Source organism: Protopterus annectens, chromosome 4.part1, assembly GCF_019279795.1.
Source record: "Protopterus annectens isolate FY-2018-M chromosome 4.part1, PAN1.0, whole genome shotgun sequence".
In the NCBI taxonomy this organism is placed as follows: Eukaryota; Metazoa; Chordata; order Ceratodontiformes; family Protopteridae; genus Protopterus; species Protopterus annectens.
Window position 1 is genome coordinate 764,351,304 of NC_056734.1, and position 22,481 is coordinate 764,373,784.

The 22,481-nt window shown below is 38.5% G+C and overlaps 1 protein-coding gene across 1 annotated transcript in view; it reads left to right on the forward strand.

Annotated features, from left to right (window-relative positions):
- LOC122801411 (extracellular calcium-sensing receptor-like) overlaps positions 1-22,481 on the forward strand; it is a 140,107-nt gene that overhangs the window by 100,090 nt on the left and 17,536 nt on the right. The window contains exon 4 of the mRNA XM_044070926.1: positions 9,308-9,431. Within this exon, the coding sequence (XP_043926861.1) occupies positions 9,308-9,431 (124 nt within the window). The remainder of the gene's footprint in view (positions 1-9,307; positions 9,432-22,481) is intronic.

The following is a 22,481-nucleotide window of genomic DNA, read 5'->3' on the forward strand; positions in this document are numbered from 1 at the left end:
AACCCATAACTTTCCACCACAGTGCTGAAAATACCAAAGCAACAGAAATGGACAACCAAATTCTTTCCTTAGGAAAAAATTTGGTTTTCTGTTCAATATTTTCAGCTTTCGCTGAATAGAGGTTGATATTAGAACATTAGAAGTTTTGAAATTTCGATGTTCTAATATAGACCCTTAATACAGAAGAGGTAATAAGAGATCTGGGGACCCATGTAGATAGTAATCTCTCCATTGACAATCATATTGCCAAAATAGTTTGGAAATCCTTCTATGTAGCCCATCTAATTACTAAAGGGTTCGGATCTAGAAATAAAGAGGTTATAGTGCCCCTCTACTCGTCACTCATCAGACCCACAATGCCCCATTTGGAATGCACCTCACAAGACACTTTCAACAGCTGGAAAGACCACAAAAATACCTCACCAAGAGGTTTACTGACCTCAAACATATGTCCTATGCAGCCCAACTGGAAAAACTCCGGCTGTACTCAGTGGCATATAGCTTACTCAGAGGTGATCTCTGCCTGACTTACAAAGCCATGTCCAACTCAGAATTGATGGACATGCTCCAACTAAAGAAATCCAAGTCATTGCGAGCCACTCACTCTAGTGAGCTAAACCTAGCCACAACAATAAATAGAACATGCTGGAGGGATAGATTCCTGTCACAGAGACTCCCCATGCTTTGGAACAAAATTCCTGACTACATTAGGCAGAGACCCTCACTAACACTCTTCAAGAAAAACCTTGACGAGTGGATGGGTAACAGAAAATACACCCCTGGGATCACTTCATTGGCTCTTCTTGACATAGGCTCAGTTAATTAATCAATGGGGTGGCAAAAGCTGACACACTCTGGCTAGGCTTAAAAATGCCCATGGGCAGATAGCCTAGTACCTACCTATGAACCTATGAACCTATGTGTCTATTTTGGATATCCTTAAAACAAACAGTGCTAGAATTCCCTATTCTAAAGACCTAAACCCTACCTGTAATAAAAATAGGAGCTGCTGGAGAGTGAGAAAAGTATGTTTCCTAGAGACCACCTCTTCTCTGCAGCAGGCTCCCCATCCATGTGAAACAGATTTCCTCCCTAACCAAATTTAAGTGTAACTTGACAGTTAAACGGGGAACAGGAAATTCTTCTCTGGCTTGGTGCCAATGTCTCTAATGGACACAGGTAGATGGTAAATGGTTCATCTTTCAGGCCCCTGCTCGTAAATGTTTCATCTGACAAGTCCTCACTTACACTTATCAATTAAGTGCTGTTTGGCTATTGGGCATCTTAAATTGATCCAACTATAAATGTAGTCATTAATCACATGAATGAGTTTGCATCTGATGAAGTTTTTTACAAAAATGCAAAGGTTTGGGAGCATTTATGTGTTTTTCCTGCCTGTGTGCCTTTCGTGTGCACAATAAAGCCTCCTGCTTTGGATCAGTTTGGCTTTGCGCTTCTGTTTACACTTATCAAGAGTACCAGAACTTGTCAGAGATTTGGAATGCATGGCTAGGCTTAAAGAGGCCCAAGTGATCATTAGCCTAGTACATACCTATGGACCTATAAAACTTTCCCTATAACTTTACCCAGTACTCAGTTCAGCAAAGAGCAACTTGCTTGCATGCTGAGGAGTAATGTTGCATGACTTTAGCCATTCATAGCCTGGTTGTAGATTCTACCATCATGGCAGCCAAGTTAGCCAGCTGTACCGCTCCTTTATATTTCACCTAAACAGACGTGTTAGCATTGAAGGGCACTTTCCATATTTCTCTACCACCAACTTGGTAGATATGGGCATCTTGAGACAATGTAGGAATTGTCTTATTTTCACTGACAACCAACTAATCCTTAAATAAATGGATACAGTATGTGAGATATGTAATTACACAAGTTCACTGGAGTCAAGACCCTCACACAAAAGCACTAAAAATGACAAAGTTGCCAAAAATGTAAGTATTGCACCCACCACACATAGCACTGACCCAACACATTGAACAACATATGCTGAGACACTTAAAAGCAACCTTCCTAAACCCCAAAGACCTACTAGACATTGGACCTACTAAAATAATTCTCATTGATCTCAAAAACACTCCAACAAAACAACACCCACCACAACACATACAGTGGTACCCTTTGGAATCTCAGCTGTAACACCCATAAGACAAGACAAGACACTACCCTATATTTTAATCATAGAAGACTCCATTGTGAGACATACAGAACTCCCACTCACTAGCCTATATAAGGAGAAAATCATGATCATTTGGCTATCAGGGACAGGATATGCCAAATCACTAATGCACTCATGTCTTTAGACCACAAGTAGCAACATGACTTAGTCATAGTCCATGTGGATGTAAGTTACCTGGGATGCACCTTCCTGGTATATATAAAGACAGATATAATGGATGTCCTGAATGATGTGTCTCAAGCTAGTATTTACTTAGCACTGAACAACATTCTACCTTTGAATGATACCACAGTATGAGGAACATATGATTAGTTTCAATAATTGGCTTAGCTTCTGATATCATTCCAAGGGGACAATATTTGTCAGGATGGGAGAATATGGTAAACAGTCAACACTGCTTTGTCAAGGATGGTCTGCACCTGTCTTTTTTAGGCTTTTGAATACTGGCTAAAATGTTGTCCTCCCCATAGTGCCTTTTTTAGGCAATGCCAAACTGACAATCCTTTTAACATAGTAAAACCAGCCCAAGGGAATCTAAAGGTGTCGCTGCATGATTTTAGCAACCTAATCAAGAAATCACACTCTTTTCAGGCTCTCCTCACCACAGAGAATATGGACATCTGTGCACTTGCTGTGATATGGTTCAAAGCCTCAGCGAGCACCCTGACAGTGCAGGACTATAATGCCTTCTACATATTCAGGACAGTTGCTGCACAGGTAAGGACCAAAGGTGGAATTCCACAGGCAAATTCCCATATCATCTCCTTGCAAGCTATAGGTCACCCTCTATGACCCAAGAAAGCCATAACTCATACTTTAACTTATTGGAAACTGTCACCATTCAACCCATACAATATTCATGGGTGACTTCAACTACCCCACTATAAACTGTGATACTTACATAACCCCAAACTTACAGGCCCAGAGATTCCTGGGCTTTGCAAACACAAACACCTTGCATCACATAGTCCAGACACCCACTAGGGGTACAAATTTACTTGACCTTGTTCTTCAAACATGGGAGAATACTGTACCCCCTAGTGTCCCCTCTGGTCAGGTCAGACCACTAAGCTGTCTCCTTCATAAAAAAAATAATTTCTACGACCCTGGCTAACTTTGTAACATTTAGTAACTATTCTAAAGCAAGGGTGGCCATGGTGGTGCAGCAATTAGCGTTGTTGCCTCACAGCAAGAGGTTCTCCGGTTCGATCCTGAGCTGGGGTGCCTTCTGTGTGGAGTCTGCATGTCTTCCCTGTGGTCGGGTGGGCTTCCTCCGGGTGCTCCGGTTTCCTCCCACATCCTAAAGACATGCTGTAGGTGGATTGGACTCTCTAAATTGGCCCTAGGCGTGAGTGCATGCATGTGTGTGCCTTCTGTGGAAGGTTGGGCGCCGGGCTGGCAACTCAACACTGTAAAACTCCACTGCCAATCATGAGCAGACAGGTGATCTGCTATGGTGACCCCTAACTGAGAAAAGCCAAAAGAAGAAGTAAGTAACTATTCTAAAGCAAACTTCATGCTATTAAGGGATAACCTATCAAACTTTCAAGCACACCACCCCCACAAAAAAAAAAAAACATGAGAACACAGCTGCCTCTGCAGAATTTTTCACAAAACATTGTACAATCATGTGAATAAATGCGTGGAGTCAGGTGTTCCTACCATAAATAAGTCAAGAACTAATTCAAAACAAATCAGCCTGATGGATCTGAAACACAAACAGGTTGTACAATAGAAGAAAAAGAAAAATGTCATGGCTAAGATTACAAAGTACTATGCCCAGCAAGATAAATACACTCTATTCAATCTAAACAAATAACTAAGGGGTCAAATAAAGTTTACTAAGCCAAATATAAGATAAAGCTAGACTCCTGAGCAAAGGACAACAACAATACTACTGTAACTATGTCTGAAATCTCAAAAGTAGCACAGTGTGCAGAACTGATTTTAAGTGCAGCCACCTATGTGGAGCTGGAAGATATAACAAATTTGCTTGCTGACAAATTCAGCTCTAATTTAACTTTCCTGTCTCCCACACCCCCTGGGGAAATGCCATAAAACAACCCCCCTCCCAATTATCAGTAGGGAAAATGTCCTAGATTTTTATTCTAAGGCCAAACCACTGCAGTGATGGTTCCCAATAATAACTCAGGATTCCTTCTAAATAGCTGCACCATGACCTATTGAGACCACTGGAGTTAATATTTAATCACAACTTCCATACAGGCTTTTCACAATGTGAATCAAGAATTGCAATGGGAACTGCAGACCAATAAGTCTGACTACTCAAATATGCAAAGCCACGAAAATAATTATCATGGAAATAATTAATAAGGACATAGAAAACCTTCAAACATAGGATGTAACCTAGTTTGGTTTCGTCAAGGGCAGATAATGCCTACTCAACCTGGTGGACTTCTTTGAAAAGGCCACTGAAGCAATGGATGAGGATAACGAGGTGCATACTACCTACCCTGACATGGCTAAGGCACTTGATAAAATACCCCTCTCAGGCATTGTAAGCAAGCTCAAGGATATAAGCATAAATCCCTATGTCACATGCTGTATAGCCAGCTGGATCTCAGGATCCAGAAGGTTAAGATAAGGAAGACCACCTCCCACAAAGGGGCCATTCAATAGTGGAGTCCCTTAGGGCTCTGTGCTGGGTCCGGTCCTTTTTGGTATCTACTTCTTAGAAGTCAAAGTTAATGTCAGGTGCCTCTGTCTGACCAAGTTTGCAGATGATTGCAAAGTTGGAGCAGTCATAAAATCCTTCAAGACACTAACATCCTACAAGAAAGATTAACATGGGAAATTACTGGTGCCAAAGCCACAGCTTAAAACTCACTGTCAAGAAATGCATACTAGTACCCTATGGGAAGTCAGCCTCCCTACAAAATTGCCTCATCAACAATGCACCCCCAAGAACTGAACTGGTGGTCAGAGATTTAGGTATGTATGGAGATAGAAACCTGGCTTTTGGCCAACATGTGTCAAAGGTAGTAAATAAATCATTCTATGTTGCTCAATTTATAACCAAGGGCATGGCATCTAGGTCCAAGGAAATCATTGTTCCACTTTATTTGGCCCTCATCAGGCCCATCATTGCATGTAAACCCCCCTTTGGTATGTATCTGGCCAGGTACATGCAATAACTGCAACATTCACAGAGGTTCCTCACAAAAAGAATACAGGGCATAAACAGCAGGTCTTAAGCAGACTGCCTCAAAGCCCTATCTCTATCCTCTTTTTCCTAAAGACTGTTGAGAGGCAGTCTATGCCAGGCATACAAGGCATCTTTGGATCTCACTCTGATGGACCTTTTGCATATCTGAAAAATGAAGAGCATTAGCATTACTCACTTTAGCAATTAAACTTTGCTTGTGACATAAAAAGGGCAGGTGCTCATTAGCCTAGTATACATATGTGAACCCAAGGAGCATGGGAATGGAAGAATAAAGTAAACAACCATAAGGAAGAGAGGGATTGCCACAGAATAAGTTACTGGAACAACATAGGAATAAATGTCTCAAGGTATGAGTGGTGAAAGAAGGACCAGCAATTTATGAAGAGCAGGAGTAAAATGGTAAAGTCAGATAGGATAAGGCCAAGGTCAAGAACTAGAGAAATTATTCAGGAAGGTGCCCAGATGTATAAAGAACAGTGAAACGGGATTCACAGACAGATAGATGAAGAGGACATATGTGAAATGAATAAGGAGAAAGAAGGAAATGCAAGAAAGTGAAGAAATTGAGAATGGAAAAATAGGATAAAAAGCAGACAAGGTAGTGCAGAGCAGGGATAGACTACTTGGAGATGAGACTCAGAAAGAGGCATCAGTGCTCAAGGATGGGGGCAGGGATCCTCTCTAGAGGGATGGGTAGAATCAAGGTAAAGGTAAGTATTATACTGTTTAATAAAATGAGATTTTTGAATTGAATTAAAAGAAAGGGAATTCTCAGCAAATGTTATAAACACACGTCAGATGGAATGTGAGGAGGGTTAATGAATCGAATTACAAGAGAGAGAATCCTCACCAGGTGCTACAGTAAGAAGTCAGACATCATACTTCTGTAAGAAACAAAACCAAAAATCAACAATACGGATGACAATATGTGGAGAAGTAATCATGGACCAGTAGAAAAGAAAAAGGAAAGGTATTAGCAGTATTTTTCAGGAAGTACGCTGACATCACCAAGGGAAGATGCATTCTAAGGTAAAACTGATGCAAGGAAATGATAAACAGTTTCAATAGTTTAAAAACAAACTGTGTTGGGGCAAAATGCCAATCAATATGCAGACTTTTTAAACAGATATAATGATTTAGACTGTCTAATTAATAGAGGGAGTTTATTCCACATACATATTACGGAATGAGATAGAGACTTTGCTGTAGCAACAGTTCTACACCTTCCAGTTTTAAATGAATGGACACCCCCTTAATTCCTGAAATATATAGGAAAATGTTTCTTTAGTAAACTCTTCAAGGGGTTGGAAAATGAAGAGAGAAAATGTATAAATTAAATCATGAGGTAGACTTCAACTTAATTCTAAAGCAAAAGCCTGTTATAAAAGGAGAAGAGAAAGACTAGAATTAGCGTATCTGAAGTGAAATGATAAAGGCTACGGAAAGAGGGACATCAGGAAGGATAAGCCAAACAACTCAGTTCCATGAGACCTGCTTGTCTGATGGGAGCAGGTGAGACTGGCTCCTAAGTAAGTCTCAGATGGAGACCAAAGTGTCAGACATAAGGAGAGGAGGGCAAACCGAGTCAGGACAAGAATAAAACATGGCACATAAGGATAAAGAGAAAACCATGGAAGTGGGCCAAAATGAAGTGGAGTACAGAGGAAGGGAAAAGAAACTCAGACCAGGGTCCAGAAAGATATAAAGGAGATCAAGAATGATGAGAACAACATGGGCCTGTGTTGGTAGGATGTGATCGGGGCACCTGAAACATATAGCTCATGCAGCTGGCAAGATTCAAAAGGAACACGTGTGAAAGAATGATAAAATTAATAGAATTAGAACTAATATAAGCAAAAATAAGGATGCAGATGGAACCAAAGAGTTGCAGGTGGAGAAATGAAAATACACACAATATTATGGGAAATAATGTAAGCTGAGGCTGAGGCAGTGAGATGGAAGAAGTTCTGGTGAAGTCAGAGAGAGAGAAAGTAGGCAGGGTATTGACATGGAAGTCAAAGGAGAAAAGAAGAGAGGTAAATAAAAACCTTGCAAAGTAAGAATATACAGTAGTCAAAGAGCTGCAGGAAATAAGAGATGCTAGCATCATTTTATGATAGTGTGTATAGACCGTATTAATGGGACAGAGGTGTACACATACAGAGGGGCTGGCTAAGGACTGCAAATAGAAAATGGATGACAACAGCAGAAGAAGTGCAGAGGATGATTAGAGCTTGCAGACAATAACAGACTCGGGGAATTCTTTTACGATAGTTGGGTACAAACATACGCATATTGTCCCAATTGAATATATACCCTCTGAGAGTTTGCTTCACCTTTGAATATGAAGGCATCATATAAATACAGCTGTCATGTTGCTCTTTGGCAGATACTGTCTCCCAACTCACCATATCAATAATCATTCAGAAATGAGCCTGTAACTGTCATTTGCTTGCATGCATCATCTAAGCGGAAAGAATAATATACACTTTCTGTATATTTCTGATGTCTACAGTTACAGTAACATATTCCAACCTGCTCTTGTCAGATGCATGCAATGATACCTCTAGCGAGTCGTACAGTTTTTGTCCAGCAGTGATCATATTAGCAACCTTGTACTTTCATGAGCAGCATACCTACTTACCCCCCACCCTAAAAATGCTTTCACCTTCTGTATACACCTCTGATAATTGTAAGGAACCTGAAAGAAACAGCTGAGTTTCACATCAACCTATTTGCAGCAACTGTCAACCACTTAGCAGATGAATGAGGGGCAAAACTGAAAAGGATGGGGCACAAAACCCCAAAATCAGGGAACAATTGTTTCACGTTATTATGTTTTATGAATGATACAACAGCTGAAAATGTCTGTTATAGCTGCAGCCCTCAATGATTTTTTCAGAAATCCACAATTTTACAAGGAACAGACTAAAAATATGAAGCAAAGTCAGGGACATTCTGCAAAATCTGGGACAAATGAGCAATAGTGCATACCTAAACAAATGCAGTAACTGCCATCCCTGTTCTCCCTACTATGCTTTTCTCCTGTGACTCCAAAACCAAAGCACACTGTTTTTTTGGAGATGAATAAATATCCAGTCCTGATGCCAGTCAGTCATATCAGACTCAACATTTGAGTACATTCACTACTTTTGCAGCTTCTGTTTTTATTGTAACCTATCCTTACGCTCCATAAAAAAAAAAAAAAAAGGAAAGAAGTTATCTGATTGATAGGCCTGGCATATACTGCAAAACTTGGTATGTCTCCTGGTGGCTTACTGTGGGTGGATGTGACAGTACAGTAACTTGTTTATTTATTTATTTATTTATTGTCTTTGCTATCCCCTCTACCAGTCCAGAATTCAAAGTTTCACTGCTTCCTGCATGGGGAAGCCACCCTATACAGAACATACTATAACTTCCGCAATCTTGTGTTGTCCCACCCACAAACTACACATCAAATCAAGATTTGTTGTATAGCTTGTGGGTGACACCCAGATAAAAGTCTAGAAATTATGGCTTTTTCCTTATGGGTGCCACTGCCATGGCAGCAGTTTTTTTTTTTTCTTTTTTCCCAAGGGGAAAAATAAATAAAGTAAAACAATAAGCATATAAGCCTGTTCATCATAAAAGCTCCCTTTGCCAAATGTCAACCTAGGTGGTTACTTAGTTCACCTTTGTGTAAGTCCAGCTATGCATCTAGAACATTTTATGTTTGATTTCCTACTATAACCATGCCTCTGACCTAGATTATGTTGAAAAAGAGTCCATTTATATTAATCCACCTGCCTGGATTTATTAGAACATTTATACGTTTAGTTAGCAGCAGCAGTTGCATAGTTACTCTAATTACTCATAAAGAGAGTTCAGGTTTTGAAATCATGGGAAACTGAAATAACTGTGTTTTCTTAAATTAATCTGCACAGGTACCAGTGTCAACATGTACCAACAGCTGCCCTGCAGGAGCAAGAAGAGCAACACGGGAGAATGAGCCTGCCTGCTGTTTTGACTGCATACCCTGTGCAGATGGAGAGATAGGCAATCTGACAGGTAAGACACATTTATATCATTAATTTAATACCATTTAGTTCATATTCACCGTCAAAGCAGTATTAAAACAATTTCTGATAAAATAGAAATAAAGCTACATAGATAGTTGTAGTGTATGTATACAGGTAAGTACAAACACGTGTAATGAATGAATGAAGAGTTGTTAGATGTGCATTTAGTAACATTTTTTTCTGCCTTGCACTCAAAGCAGTCATGTGCCACAGGGAGCTCCCACTTAAAGCCACAACTACAGTATCATCACTGTATACATTATGAATACTCACTTATGATACATCCCCAGCATTATACAAGAAAGATAGCAAACTTTAAAACAGGAAGGTGGCATTACCAAGCAGGTACCAGTCTGGGACAGGAATATGATATAAGGGAACATGAGCAGGAGGGAGTGTATAAATATTTGGGAACTGATGAAAGATTGACAATATAACATGAACAAATGTGAAAATAACTTTGTAGAGAATATTTTAGAAGACTAAAATTAGTACAGAAAACAGCCCAACATCTAAAAATAAAGTCCAAGCTATAAACCAGTTGTTCTTCCTGTTCTAACTTATAGCTTTGGGGTGAATGACTGGCCCCAAAATGTATTGGATCATTTGGGCAGGAAAAAACAAGAAAAAATGTTTCATGTTTATCAAGTGATTTATAGAAATCAGTATGTATACCATAATTATATAATCCCTATTCTGAAGGAGGTATGGGCCTCCTCGAAATTGATTACAAGTATAGATCTGCAATCGTAGAACTGCATACATATCTGCTGATCTCACAAGATTCAAACATAGTAAACATTTGAAAATATGAGGAGAACAAGTCTAAGATGACTTCCCTGCTTAGTTTAGCAGAAGCATATTGGTGTTAAGAAGGAATGGAAATCAAACCAGAAGTAGACAGAAACCATATAGCAACAGAATGTGCCAAAAAACAGAAGAAAGGATATAAGGTGAGGGATCAGATGAGAAGGCAAGAAATGTTGGAAAAGCATAAATTTAATTGCAAGTACAGAAAACTTTTGGAACAACCTTCATGTTGATCAAAATCTGATGCAGGAATGGTTAAGAAGTGGTGAAATTAAATCAAAAGATGAAAGGTTAATATTGGTGGCCCAAGATAGTCAATTATGTACACGTTGGTTTACAAAGTACATTGAACATGTTGGAGAAACTGATAATTGCAGGTTTTGTAAAACAGAATTGGAAACTTTTGCACATTTTGTTGCCGGGTGTGATACACTAACAGTAGGGGGCCTGTATACTAAAAGGCATAATCATTTGGCAAGACTGTTGCATTGAGGATTATGCAAACATTACAGTACTGAAGTAGCTGAGAAGCATTGAAAAGATGAACCACAAAGTATTAATAGAAAATTATGAAGTTTATTTTACTGCCAAGCTGGCAACTCGACACTGTAAAACTCTACTGCCAATCATGAGCGGACAGATGATCCGCTGTGGTGACCCCTAACTGGGAAAAGCCGAAAGAAGAAGATGAAGTGTATTTTACATGAGATCACCCATCACCAACAGTTCAAAAAATAGATGTGAGAAAGCCAGATACAATAGTCCCCGAAAAGAAGACAAAAGTATCACTGATCACTGAAATTGCTACACTCAGTGACTACAGTGTCTTAAGTACAGAGCGACAAAAAGTCATAAAATACCAGGATTTGTAAGCAGAAATTAGGGCAATGTGAAAGAAGAATACCTAGACAGGTCCAATAGTAGTAGGAGCAATGCGTCTCATAAAAAAAGAATTTACAGTCAGATTTAGATATGCTACTGATACATGTAACTACATATGAATTACATAAGGAGTCAGTTCTGGGCACAGTGCAGATGCTAAAGTATTTTTGGCTAACATCAAAGATCAAAACAATACTGATTTCATGAACTTTAATCATATTTTGACTTAGGAATGGGGTCATTCCTGTCATGGTATTAGAAACCCAAAATACTTGGAGAAATTAAAAAGAAGGATAGAAAACTATATAAACTGCAGTTAAATATATTGATTGCAAATTGCTGACTATACATGCACTTAACGTCTCATGTAATGTACAAGAGTACAGTGGCATTTCAAATCTATATATCTACTTATCTATCTGTCTATCTAATCCACTCATCTGGTTATTACTGTCTGTTTATATAATGGATATGCACTTCAAGAAAATTAGTTATTTCAGAATTCACAGTCACTGTATAAAGTATGTGCAGTTATTGTCTCAGATCAGGTTCTTGTCCATCTCTCACATGTAGAATAATGATTTGTAATAGGTTGGTCTTTGATTGGAAGACTCTTCTGAATAGTTGTCTGTTACAAATTCAAATTCATGCTACTGCCAAAGTTGATATATATGGATCAGTGTGGTTTTTATGGAGGGGAGGCAAACATTTGACAATATTAACAGAACATTGATGATCCAGAGGGAAGCAGAATGTAAGAAAATACAATCGTTGTTGGTGGGTCTTGATGCAGAGAAAGCATTTGACAGAGTAGACTGGGACATCATGAGCAGGGCAATGGAAGTATTTGCTTTCCCTGATACAATTACAAGATTGATTAGAAGAATATATGAGGGATCAGAAGCACAAATTAACGTGGGTGGAGTCCTTTCCGATAATTTCTGCTTGTGTAGAGGAACCAGGCAGGGTTGGCTGCTTTCCCCTTTGTTGTTTGCATTATATTTAGAACCACTGGCAAAGAAAATAAGGTATTCAGAAATTCAAGGATATAACTGATATGTTAGTCAAGAAAAGCTGGCTCTATTTGCAGATGATATTAGTCTATACATGACAAAACCAGAAAGGGACATTACAGTGTTGTGGAACATTTTAAGACAGTTTCAGATCTTCTCAGAATACAAAATTAGTGAAGCTAAAACAAGGGCAGTAAATTATGTACCCACACATGAATTGGTACAACAATAACCATACTTATGGGGACATGATAAAATTAAATATTTAGGAGTGTGGATTTGAAATGACTCTGTGGTGGCAGCTAAGGATATATGTAAAGAAACTAAACAGAAGCGAATACAAAAATTGAGAAACTGGAAGTTTTGTATATAGGGATATTGATACTAAGATACAAGCCATTAAAATGTGTTTAGTCCCTTTATTCTTATACACAGGTCAGGCATACTCAACCGGAGGAGAAATTGTGGGCAGCAATTAAAAAAGAGTTGAAGGATTTTATCTGTGACGAGAAGACAGCAAGGGTCAAGTGGGGTAAGCTGATTCTACCAATAAAACATTGTAGTCTAAGATTACCCAATTTGAGGGGATATTTTAGAGCAACACAGTTAAGGCTCTTATACATAGCATAGGCATAAAACTATAATTTAAGGTGGAAAGGGATGATGATGAAGCAGGGAGGAAGCTCAAGAAATAAGGATAGATTGAGATTTTGGATGCAGACTCTTAAGGAGAACAACCAAAATCATACAGAGTATTATATTCATAAAATAGCAGGGAGTATTCTAAGAACAAACCAGTACGAGAATGGAGAAAAGAGATTTTGCTGATAGGGTTGTCTGTGGTCAGGGATACAAATAATAGGCAGGATGGGGCTGGAATTTATTGGAGAACATTGTACCAAGGTATTGGGAACAAATAACTAGAAAGGGAAAGGTAATAGAATGGGAAGAGGCCAAACAGGTATACATTCATTTGTGCGAAGGTACATTTCCGAATGGCCATATATGCGAACTGTGTAGCCATATTCCATTACGCCGATGTCCCTAAATGTCATAAGAATATTGAACTTCAACATTCCCGATTGCTCCACTACTGAAACGAGTGCTACCATGGGTCAAAAAGGGGACGAGGTTTTGTCATTCGGCGCTTCAGTTTTCATGGTTTTCGAATTTCGTGGTTCGCAGTTCACGGAAGCAGTGTCGCAGATGTGGCCGCCAAACTTTTGATGGTAAACCGGCCAAACATTTATTTGGACTGCAGGTTAGGGACTGCCTTCCTTAGCAAGGATTGATATAAGAGTATAGGCAAAGAGAAAGAAATAGTTGGCTCCTAAATGAAAGACCAGCACTGGTAGAGTTTTTAATAGAATGGAGAACAGAAGCTGCCATTAAAGGAATAATTAGTAAAGCATATAAAATACTGATAAAATGAGAAAAGCAGCACACAAGCAGACCCAGGTGTCCACAGTACAAAAAAAAACACAAAATCCACCAAAATAAAAAAAACACTGGAGAAGATAAGAGTTATTTTTTAGCATAGTTAAAATTTAATGTTTGCTATTCGTCCCAAAGACTTCATCAGAAATGATGAAGTCTTTGGGACGAATAGTGAACATTAAATTTTGTGGTTTCATATAAAATACTGCATGATAATTACAAGAATCAATCATAGGAGCTTAGAAAGGATTGGGAAGAGAGTTTGAATAAGCATATAAAGCAATCCTTTATGCATACTGGGTTCAAAAACGGTAGTTTGCCACACTAGTCCCATTTACTTAAATGAATACCCTAGACAGAATTGGCTTCAAAACTATCTAAAACTTGCTAGCAGTCAGAAAGCAAAGGATAGGCATAGTAAAACAGCAGTTATCCTTTTGTATTAACACTAAAAGACATATATCCATTTGTATTAACACTAAAAGACTTACTGTGTATTCACTGCATGTTGGAAAGTTTGCGGTCTGGATTAGTCCCGCTCCACTCACCTCACTATGCTCGGGTTCGCTACATGCCCCAACCTGCCCCCTTATCCCACCCATCCCCAGTACCACTAAATGTATAGCAAATAAACCACTACCCCTCTCTGTCCTAGCCAAACAAACTTACTGCCATATTAGTAATCTCCTCCCCCTCTTGTTTTTTTCTCCTCCTACTAATCTAATTTTTAGTGATAATATTCCCCTATGCTAATAATGACTCCCCCCCACAACATTAACTATAAAACTCATCTTATCTTTCATAATACCCCTTTTAATTATTCCATACCTCCTCACCATCTATGAAAATCAGCAATGCCTAGGGTTCAAATATCCTACCTATCAAACCAGTACCTCCATACTCCCATCCACATCTGAACTACTTAATCACTACCCAGATACTAACACCATCCCCTCCTACATGTATCTTAATAGGTCAAGACAAATCCATCCCAAATCCAAACACTACCTAAAACTAATATATAAATTTAAGAAGTTCCTAATTACAGTACAAAAAAAATCTGACTAGGGACAGGGACATCCACCCCAACCCTGGGCCATCCCCTGCTCTAGACTCTACTTGCCCATCTTCCATCAACAGGCCCTCTAAATCCTTACTGGCCTGCCACCTAAACATAAGAAGCTTAAACAATAAGGTACATAACCTACATGCCCTCTTAGCAATTCACTCCCCTGATATACTGTGCTTAACTGAAACCTGGCTAAAACCAACAACATCAGATAATGAGATACTACCACCTGGATATGATATACTTAGGGCCGACTGTACTACCAGAAAGGGAGGTGGGGTAGCTGCACTATATAAAAACATGCTTAATGTTACAATTGACTCCACACAGCCACAACATACCTCAAATGCCAAAATTTTGACTACCAAACTACAAGTTAATAAAAACAAATATAACATAATCTGTATATATATGCCCCCAGGCAACAATACCCACACCCTGGAAGACATTCTTAACTGGATTTCTTCTAACTACCACCAAGAAACTATTGTCATGGGAGATCTTATTATTGACTGGAACTTATGTTCCTCAGACTCTCCCTCTACCCACATAAATCTCTACGGCTTTTCGCAGCTCATACACACCCCTACCAGAATAGGAAAACCCAATCAAAAAGAGAGTATCCTAGACTGGATACTCATCAATAGTCATTCCCACATGTACATGTCTGGGACTCTCCCAAATTACCTTAGTGATCACCTTATTACATATATACTTAGACACAAAACAGTTAACTCCCACCTGCCCACTTACAAGTGTGTCAGAAACATCAAAAACTTTAACCTCACAAAATTCCAATCTGAACTCAAAGTTTGTAACTGGATAGAACTAAAACACCTTCCCCTGGATGAGGCTGTTGATTACTTTAATACCAAATTCCTAGAAATACTTGATTCCCATGCTCCTAAATGCTCAATTAGAATTAAAACAAAAATCGTCCCCTACCTTTCAAAAGATACCAAATTCAAATTCTTATTCAGAAATAAGGCATGGGCCAAGTGGCGTACTACTAAAGCCACTCTAGATCAAGTTAATTTTCAGCAGTTAAGGAATAAGACAAAAAATCCATCCTACTTGACAAAAAAAACTACTTCCGCCAACTACAGCAGAATAACCACGATAACCCTCGCAAATTTTGGGCGGGCATTAATAAACTCCTCCAACCAGGTCAGTCCTCCACTCCTCCCCCTACAGCTTCCAGCGAAAAAAGCAATGGAGATGTGGCAAATACTTTTAATAGTTTCTTCACTGAGACTATTCAGGCCCTAGCCAGACAGCTAACTCCTCGTGCCTCTATAGCTAATACTCCTATACCCAAATCTTCACTATCTTTCAGCCTCCAACTGGTTTCTACATCCCCCATTTGATCCTTACTAAAGAAGCTAAAGCCAACCACACTTTCAGTCGATCTTCTTCCAGCTGAGTATCTGCAAATAGCTGCAGATGCTATAGCCTACCCCATCTCTATCCTAATCAATAGAGCCATAACAGAAGTCACCATTCCCTCCATCTGGAAAATATCACATCATACTACTCCATAAAGGTGGTATATCTACTGAATTGTCTAACTATAGGCCCATAGCCATACTGTCTCCCCTGGCTAAAGTTATGGAGAAGTGTGTGCACAAACAACTCCTGCACTATCTCATTCAGAATAAGCTGTTGACCAACTCTCAACATGGGTTTAGACCCCATCACAGTACCTCCTCGGCTCTCCTTTCCTTCACCAATGTCATTAACCACAACCAGAATAACAACAACATTTCCTCTACCCTCTTTCTAGACCTGTCCAAAGCTTTTGATATGGTCAACCATCAACTACTTATCCACACGCTGAAGCCCATCAAGCTTTCCATTAGTTCCAAGACTATCTGAATGGCAGGCAACAAGCCGTTTTATGGCAGAACAAGCTCTCTCACCTGTTGCCAAATACCCTAGGAGTTCCCCAAGGTTCTATATCAGGACCCCTTCTCTTTCTAATCTTTATCAATGATCTCCACACAGCCATCCCAGATGCTACTTGCATTCAGTTTGCGGATGACTCCACCCTGGTATGCTCTGACACCTCTCCAACAAATCTACTGTCAAAAACTCAGAGCACACTTACCATAGTTGAAAATTGACTCTTCAGTAGGTGCCTGATCTTAAACCCGAAAAAACTAAACTTTTAATTTTCTTACCCACCCACAAATCCTCAGCAGTAACCTTTACCATCACATCAAATGATGGAACTATCATCTCACCAGACCCCAATACTAAACTCCTAGGAGTAATAGTTGATAATAATCCTAGATTCGATACACATAGCAATCAGATCATTAAATCTGTAAACAAAAAACTTGGGTTGCTCTATAGGAAAAAATATTTCCTAACTCCTCTGACTCGGGCAGCTATTGCCCGCTCTCATCTTGTCTCTACCCTTCTTTATGCCTCGCCCATGGTTGCTAACCTTAGCAAATCTAACCTTAGTAAACTCTCCAGCTGCTAAAATAACATTGCAAGATTCACCACTGGCACACCTTACAGGACACACCGTTGCCTTAATGTAATAGACCTAGGCTGGATAGAACTACAAAGCCTTTTACAACTAAACCAGCTTATTGATGCATATACAATTCTCAAACAACCAGGTGACACCCCTGCACTGGAAAATATAATCATCCCATACAGTAATCTTAGCTCACTCCGCTCATCTAATAGACTGCTTGTCCAAACAGTCAAATCTAACAATTCAGACAGAAACTCTCTATTCGCTAATGCCGTCGGTAAGATATGGAACTTTCTCCCTGCCCACCTTACTCTCATGACCTCCTTATCCCAATTTAAGAAAATACTCAAACTCAATTTCAGATCATACTGGCTATGTCCATGCTCTAGCCTTGATTAGCCCCCTCCTGCAAAACCTGGTACAAAATTCCCTTGCCCTCTCTACTATAGTTAATTAACCTTAGCAATCTCTAGATATAATCCAACTCTGTACTTGGTTGACAGAACCGGTCTGTACTAAGATACCTTTATCCAAAAGTACATAATATGTAAATATCTACCTGACGCATGCAACTTGGACCCTCACTAAGAGGTTGTATTTGTTAACTAAAGCCTATTTTCAACTTTTTGATGTATCTGTATAACTAGATGGCTGGAACAATTCTGTAAACAAAAGTTTTTTTTAAAAAATTCTTATTTGTTCTATTTTCTTTCTTTACTTTTCTGAATGTATGTATATATGTTGGAGCTTTTCTCCCCGGGCCTCTATTGAAAATGGGTAGGTATCCAGTTGGACTATCCTGGTCAACAAATGTAAAATAAATAAAATAAATAATTCACAGAGAGACAATGAGGGGATATATGTATATATCCCAAATATGCACCAAAGTCTAGAAGATTTAGGATCTTTGCCTGGAAATGTTTACATAGATATTTTTATACCCCAAGTAGATTCCAAAGAACTTTTCCTCAGGTGGATAGCAAATGTTGGGGGTGTGATGGCCAAGAAAAAGGTAGCTGGGAACATATTTTTTGGAGGTATGATGAGCTGTCAGACTTTCGGGATTACCTATGGGCTGCTCTATCGGAGATGAGGGGTGGGTGGATTGGACTGACTGGGGAGATGATTTTTTTGAGTTATGCTATAGAATCAGAATTGCCTAGACATAGTAAAGCCTTGCTGAGTCTAATTATGGTGGCTGCCAAAAAAGCAATTACTAGAAAATGGAAATAAAGTCTAAACCAACTGTACTAGAAGTAGTGAATATAGTAACAGAGATAAAACAACTGGAACTGAGATCTTTAAAAAAGGGAAGCAGCAAACTACATAGAAAAAACGAGAATTGTGGGAAAAGTATATGCAGAGCAGGAATGAAGTTTAAGCGGCAGGATTTGAATGAGCTATATAATGCTTAACTGCCAATGACTAGAATGTTTATAAGTGATTAGTAATGTTTACAACAACAGTTGTTTCAATTGTGTCTGTGATGCAAACCTTTTACAACTAAAGTGATTTCATTTTGTATGTTTTTCATTTATATAAATGTAAGATTGCCTTTGTCACATGTGGAAATTTAATAAAGATGTTGGAAAAAAAAAGACCTGACAACCTCCTTGTAATCCAAGTCTTCATACAGAGTTTGTTACCAACTCTGGGAAACACTTTCACACCCAGAAGTTGGTGCTTCTTTATTTTATTCAGAAGTTAGAGACAACTCTTGCAAATCTAGTTAGCTGAAAAACATAATTTCTTCAAGAGCAGTCAGTTTGTCTAAATGTTTTCTATTCCTTCTGTGCATCTGCATTGCTGGTTAATGAGAGTGATGTAACCTTGCTCGTTCTGCTTGATAAATAACTATTGCAAGTAAATTACTTTCCTGTGTGCAGTCCCCAGATACGTTCTCATACGTACTCTTTCTTCTTTTTGCAGTTTTGACATGTTCTTTATTGATCTGCCATAGAATTTCTGTTTATAACACCCACCTTTCTCTTAGTAACTCAATAATGCTTTTTTCAAGCTTTAATAAAGAATATGATGAAGGTAGCTTCTCCCTGAAATATCTTTCTACTAGCAGATATTCGAGTGAAATCATACAGAGGGCAAATATGTGTTTTTAAACTTCAGAAATGAAAGGTAGCAATCTTAAATTTTGGAGTTGTTACACTCTTATAAAATCCTTTATAGACTGGACCATACGCTCTTACTGCCCACTACTGCCATGGCAGCAGTACTCTATAAGGAAAATGCCATAATTTCTGCGCTTCCAGATAGGTTTGGAGTAAGTAAGCTTAAATTCCCACTAATTTACAAAACCACAACATTTTTTGTTTATAAGTCACAGATATTTGTCTGGTATTATTTCATCTAGTATATATATGCCTATCAAAAAGAGACTTTGGAATTGTGATAACACTATAACTAATAGTCTCATTCAGTTATAGTACTTCTGGATACTTTGAATAATAATCAGTAAAGAGAAGGCAATCTACGGGATTCACAAAGATTCTTTCCACCCGTGCTTGCAAGTTGGGCAATTAGTGCGACTGGTAGGATCTCTGATTCACATGCTTGGTAAAGCCACACAGAGAAACACATCGTTAGTGGTTCATTACCATCTCTCTGAATCAAACACTACACTGTTAGACTTGACAGTACTAGTGTTCTCCCCAATGGCCTACACATCAGAATATTATAGGCACCCCCCCCACATGCACACACACAGACACCCTCATTATGACATCCATGCACACATAAATACCCACACATCCAAGAATCCACAAACCAGCCCCCACACATTTGTCACACTTATGGACACACTCACCCACATACCTGCAAGTGCACAGCAACACATGCACACTAACAGAGACACATACACACACACACACACACACACACACACACACACACACACACACACACACACACACACACACACACACGTACATGTACACACGCACACACACACACACACACACACACACACACACACACACACACACACACACACACACACACACACACACACACACACACACAAACGTGCACACAGAATCAGCATCCCATACCTACCTTCTATAGTGCAATCACCCAGATAGACAGACAAATATTCATACACACACACACAAACACACACACACACACACACACACACACACACACACACACACACACACACACACACACACACACACACACAGACACATGGCTCCACTAAACGTAACTGTAATCACTGTATGAGCAGCAGCTACTCCCATATCACTGAATGGGTGAATGCTGTCAAAACACGAGTCACTATTTCTTCCCAGACAAAAATGAACTCATCAGAGACCTTCTCTGAATCTCTCTGTGCTAACTTAATGTGGTCCTATCATCATTTCCAGGGTAGAGGACATAGATAAATAGATACTCCTACAGAGTACAGCATTAACATGTAGCTTCACTAAAAAGACCCCTCTCCTTGCTATTGCAGCTATCATTTTGTTGGGGGGATGAGAATAATCTCTGAATTAGAAAGGCTTACCTCAATGTCAAAAACTTCAGAGTTAATCCTTATGCATCATGGTAGTTATTTCTCTATTTAGTAAAACCAAAATCAGTCTACTAAGCTTCCAACCCAGGAACAGCTGGTATTTCATATTGTAAGAGATCTTCTCTCCAATTCTGATTTTTAAATGTACTGCAAACTTTACACCTTCAACCCATCTGCTTTTGGTAATCAGACATACTAGGCCAATAAATAACATAATATACTCTTTCCCTTCATTTAGTTATCCTCATATATGGCTAGAAGAACCAGAGTAACATAGCCTTATGTAGCTGAGCATGAATATAACAGTGTCACCTTTGAACATTAAGTCTTGTACCCATGTTAAGTGTATTACAGTATTGGAAGCGTACTGCAATAACTGCATGTACTGAACAAAGGCATAGCAATGGTGGAGAAAGAGAGTCAGCTGCCCCACGTGCAAACAATCACAGGCACAATTGGCTGTTTATTCTAGGTGCCCATCAGTTCCTAATCTCTGTACCTGAATGAGTAGCAGTATATCATTTAAGCCGTTCACAATCGCAGTGGCTTAAATGACATTCAGTTTCTCTTGTAATATGTGATCGTAAGCAACTGATTGCAAAGCTTCTTTGAAGAGTTTCATGCTCCTTGTAAAAGGGTAAAAGAAACACTACCCAAAACCACCAGGATTCAGCTGAAAAATAACAAACACACCAATAACTTCAGTGCTTTCATTCTTTTACTTATAGAACTTATTCTGAATAAAATAATCTACACATTATATCCATTTTAAACATATTACAAATGACATCACTAATCAATTAGCCAATCAGAAATATTTGCTAAAGTCCTATTAGCATTAAAACATACAATCAACAATAAATTTTAACCTTAAAAAATTTATAACATTTGAAATGTTAGATGAACTAAATATAAGTGTTTAAATACATCTATATTTTAACAAGCTTTTAACTGAAACAGTTTCGTTTAAGCCTGGAGTAACATCTGCATGTAAAAAAACTGCCACTTGAGCTCTAAGAACTCAAGATAATTATTAAACTGATCAACAAATAAACTTGAATTAACTTTCTGAATAACAAAAAAAATAAAACTTTTGAAATGAAGAACAATTACCTTGCTAGATCATTATTAACATATTTGTTTTTTATTTCTCTTATACATTCAGTAATACAACAACCAAGTGTTCTTGTTGTCTAGCCAATGTAAAAACAGTGGCAAGAACAAGAAGTAGCTAAGTACAATAAAGCTAGACTTTTAAAATTAAACCTTCCTTTCAGTTCAAACACATAATCAGTATGTTTAAACACATACTGACTTTAATAGGTAAATGAATCTACAAAATTTATATACTTTACAAGGAAAGGTATCAAGAGGCCAACACCCAAATAAATATTATTCTCTCTAACATGCTCTAATAAATATTTTAAATTAAGCATTATTTTATATATAAAATTTGTTTTTGTCCCTATTATCTCACTAAGCTCTTTATTTCCTAAAACAACCTTCCAATGTTCCCCAATATTGTCTTTCAACAATTTCTCTTCAAAATTCATAGGTAAAGGAAAAGATAAAAAAATTTCCCCCGTAACATCCTCATTTTTAACCTTTAGGATAAACCCTGAGCTAAGAATTGGGGGAAACTCTTATCGCTTAACCCAACCACTTCATTAGATATCTCAATCAACTTGTAATATGGGTAACCCATATCAAGAAACATGTTAATCAATAAATCAACTTCTTTTTAAAGTTTCGTTTTCACTAATAATATGACTTGAAAAATAGGATGAAAACTACTAAAGTGCAAATAATTA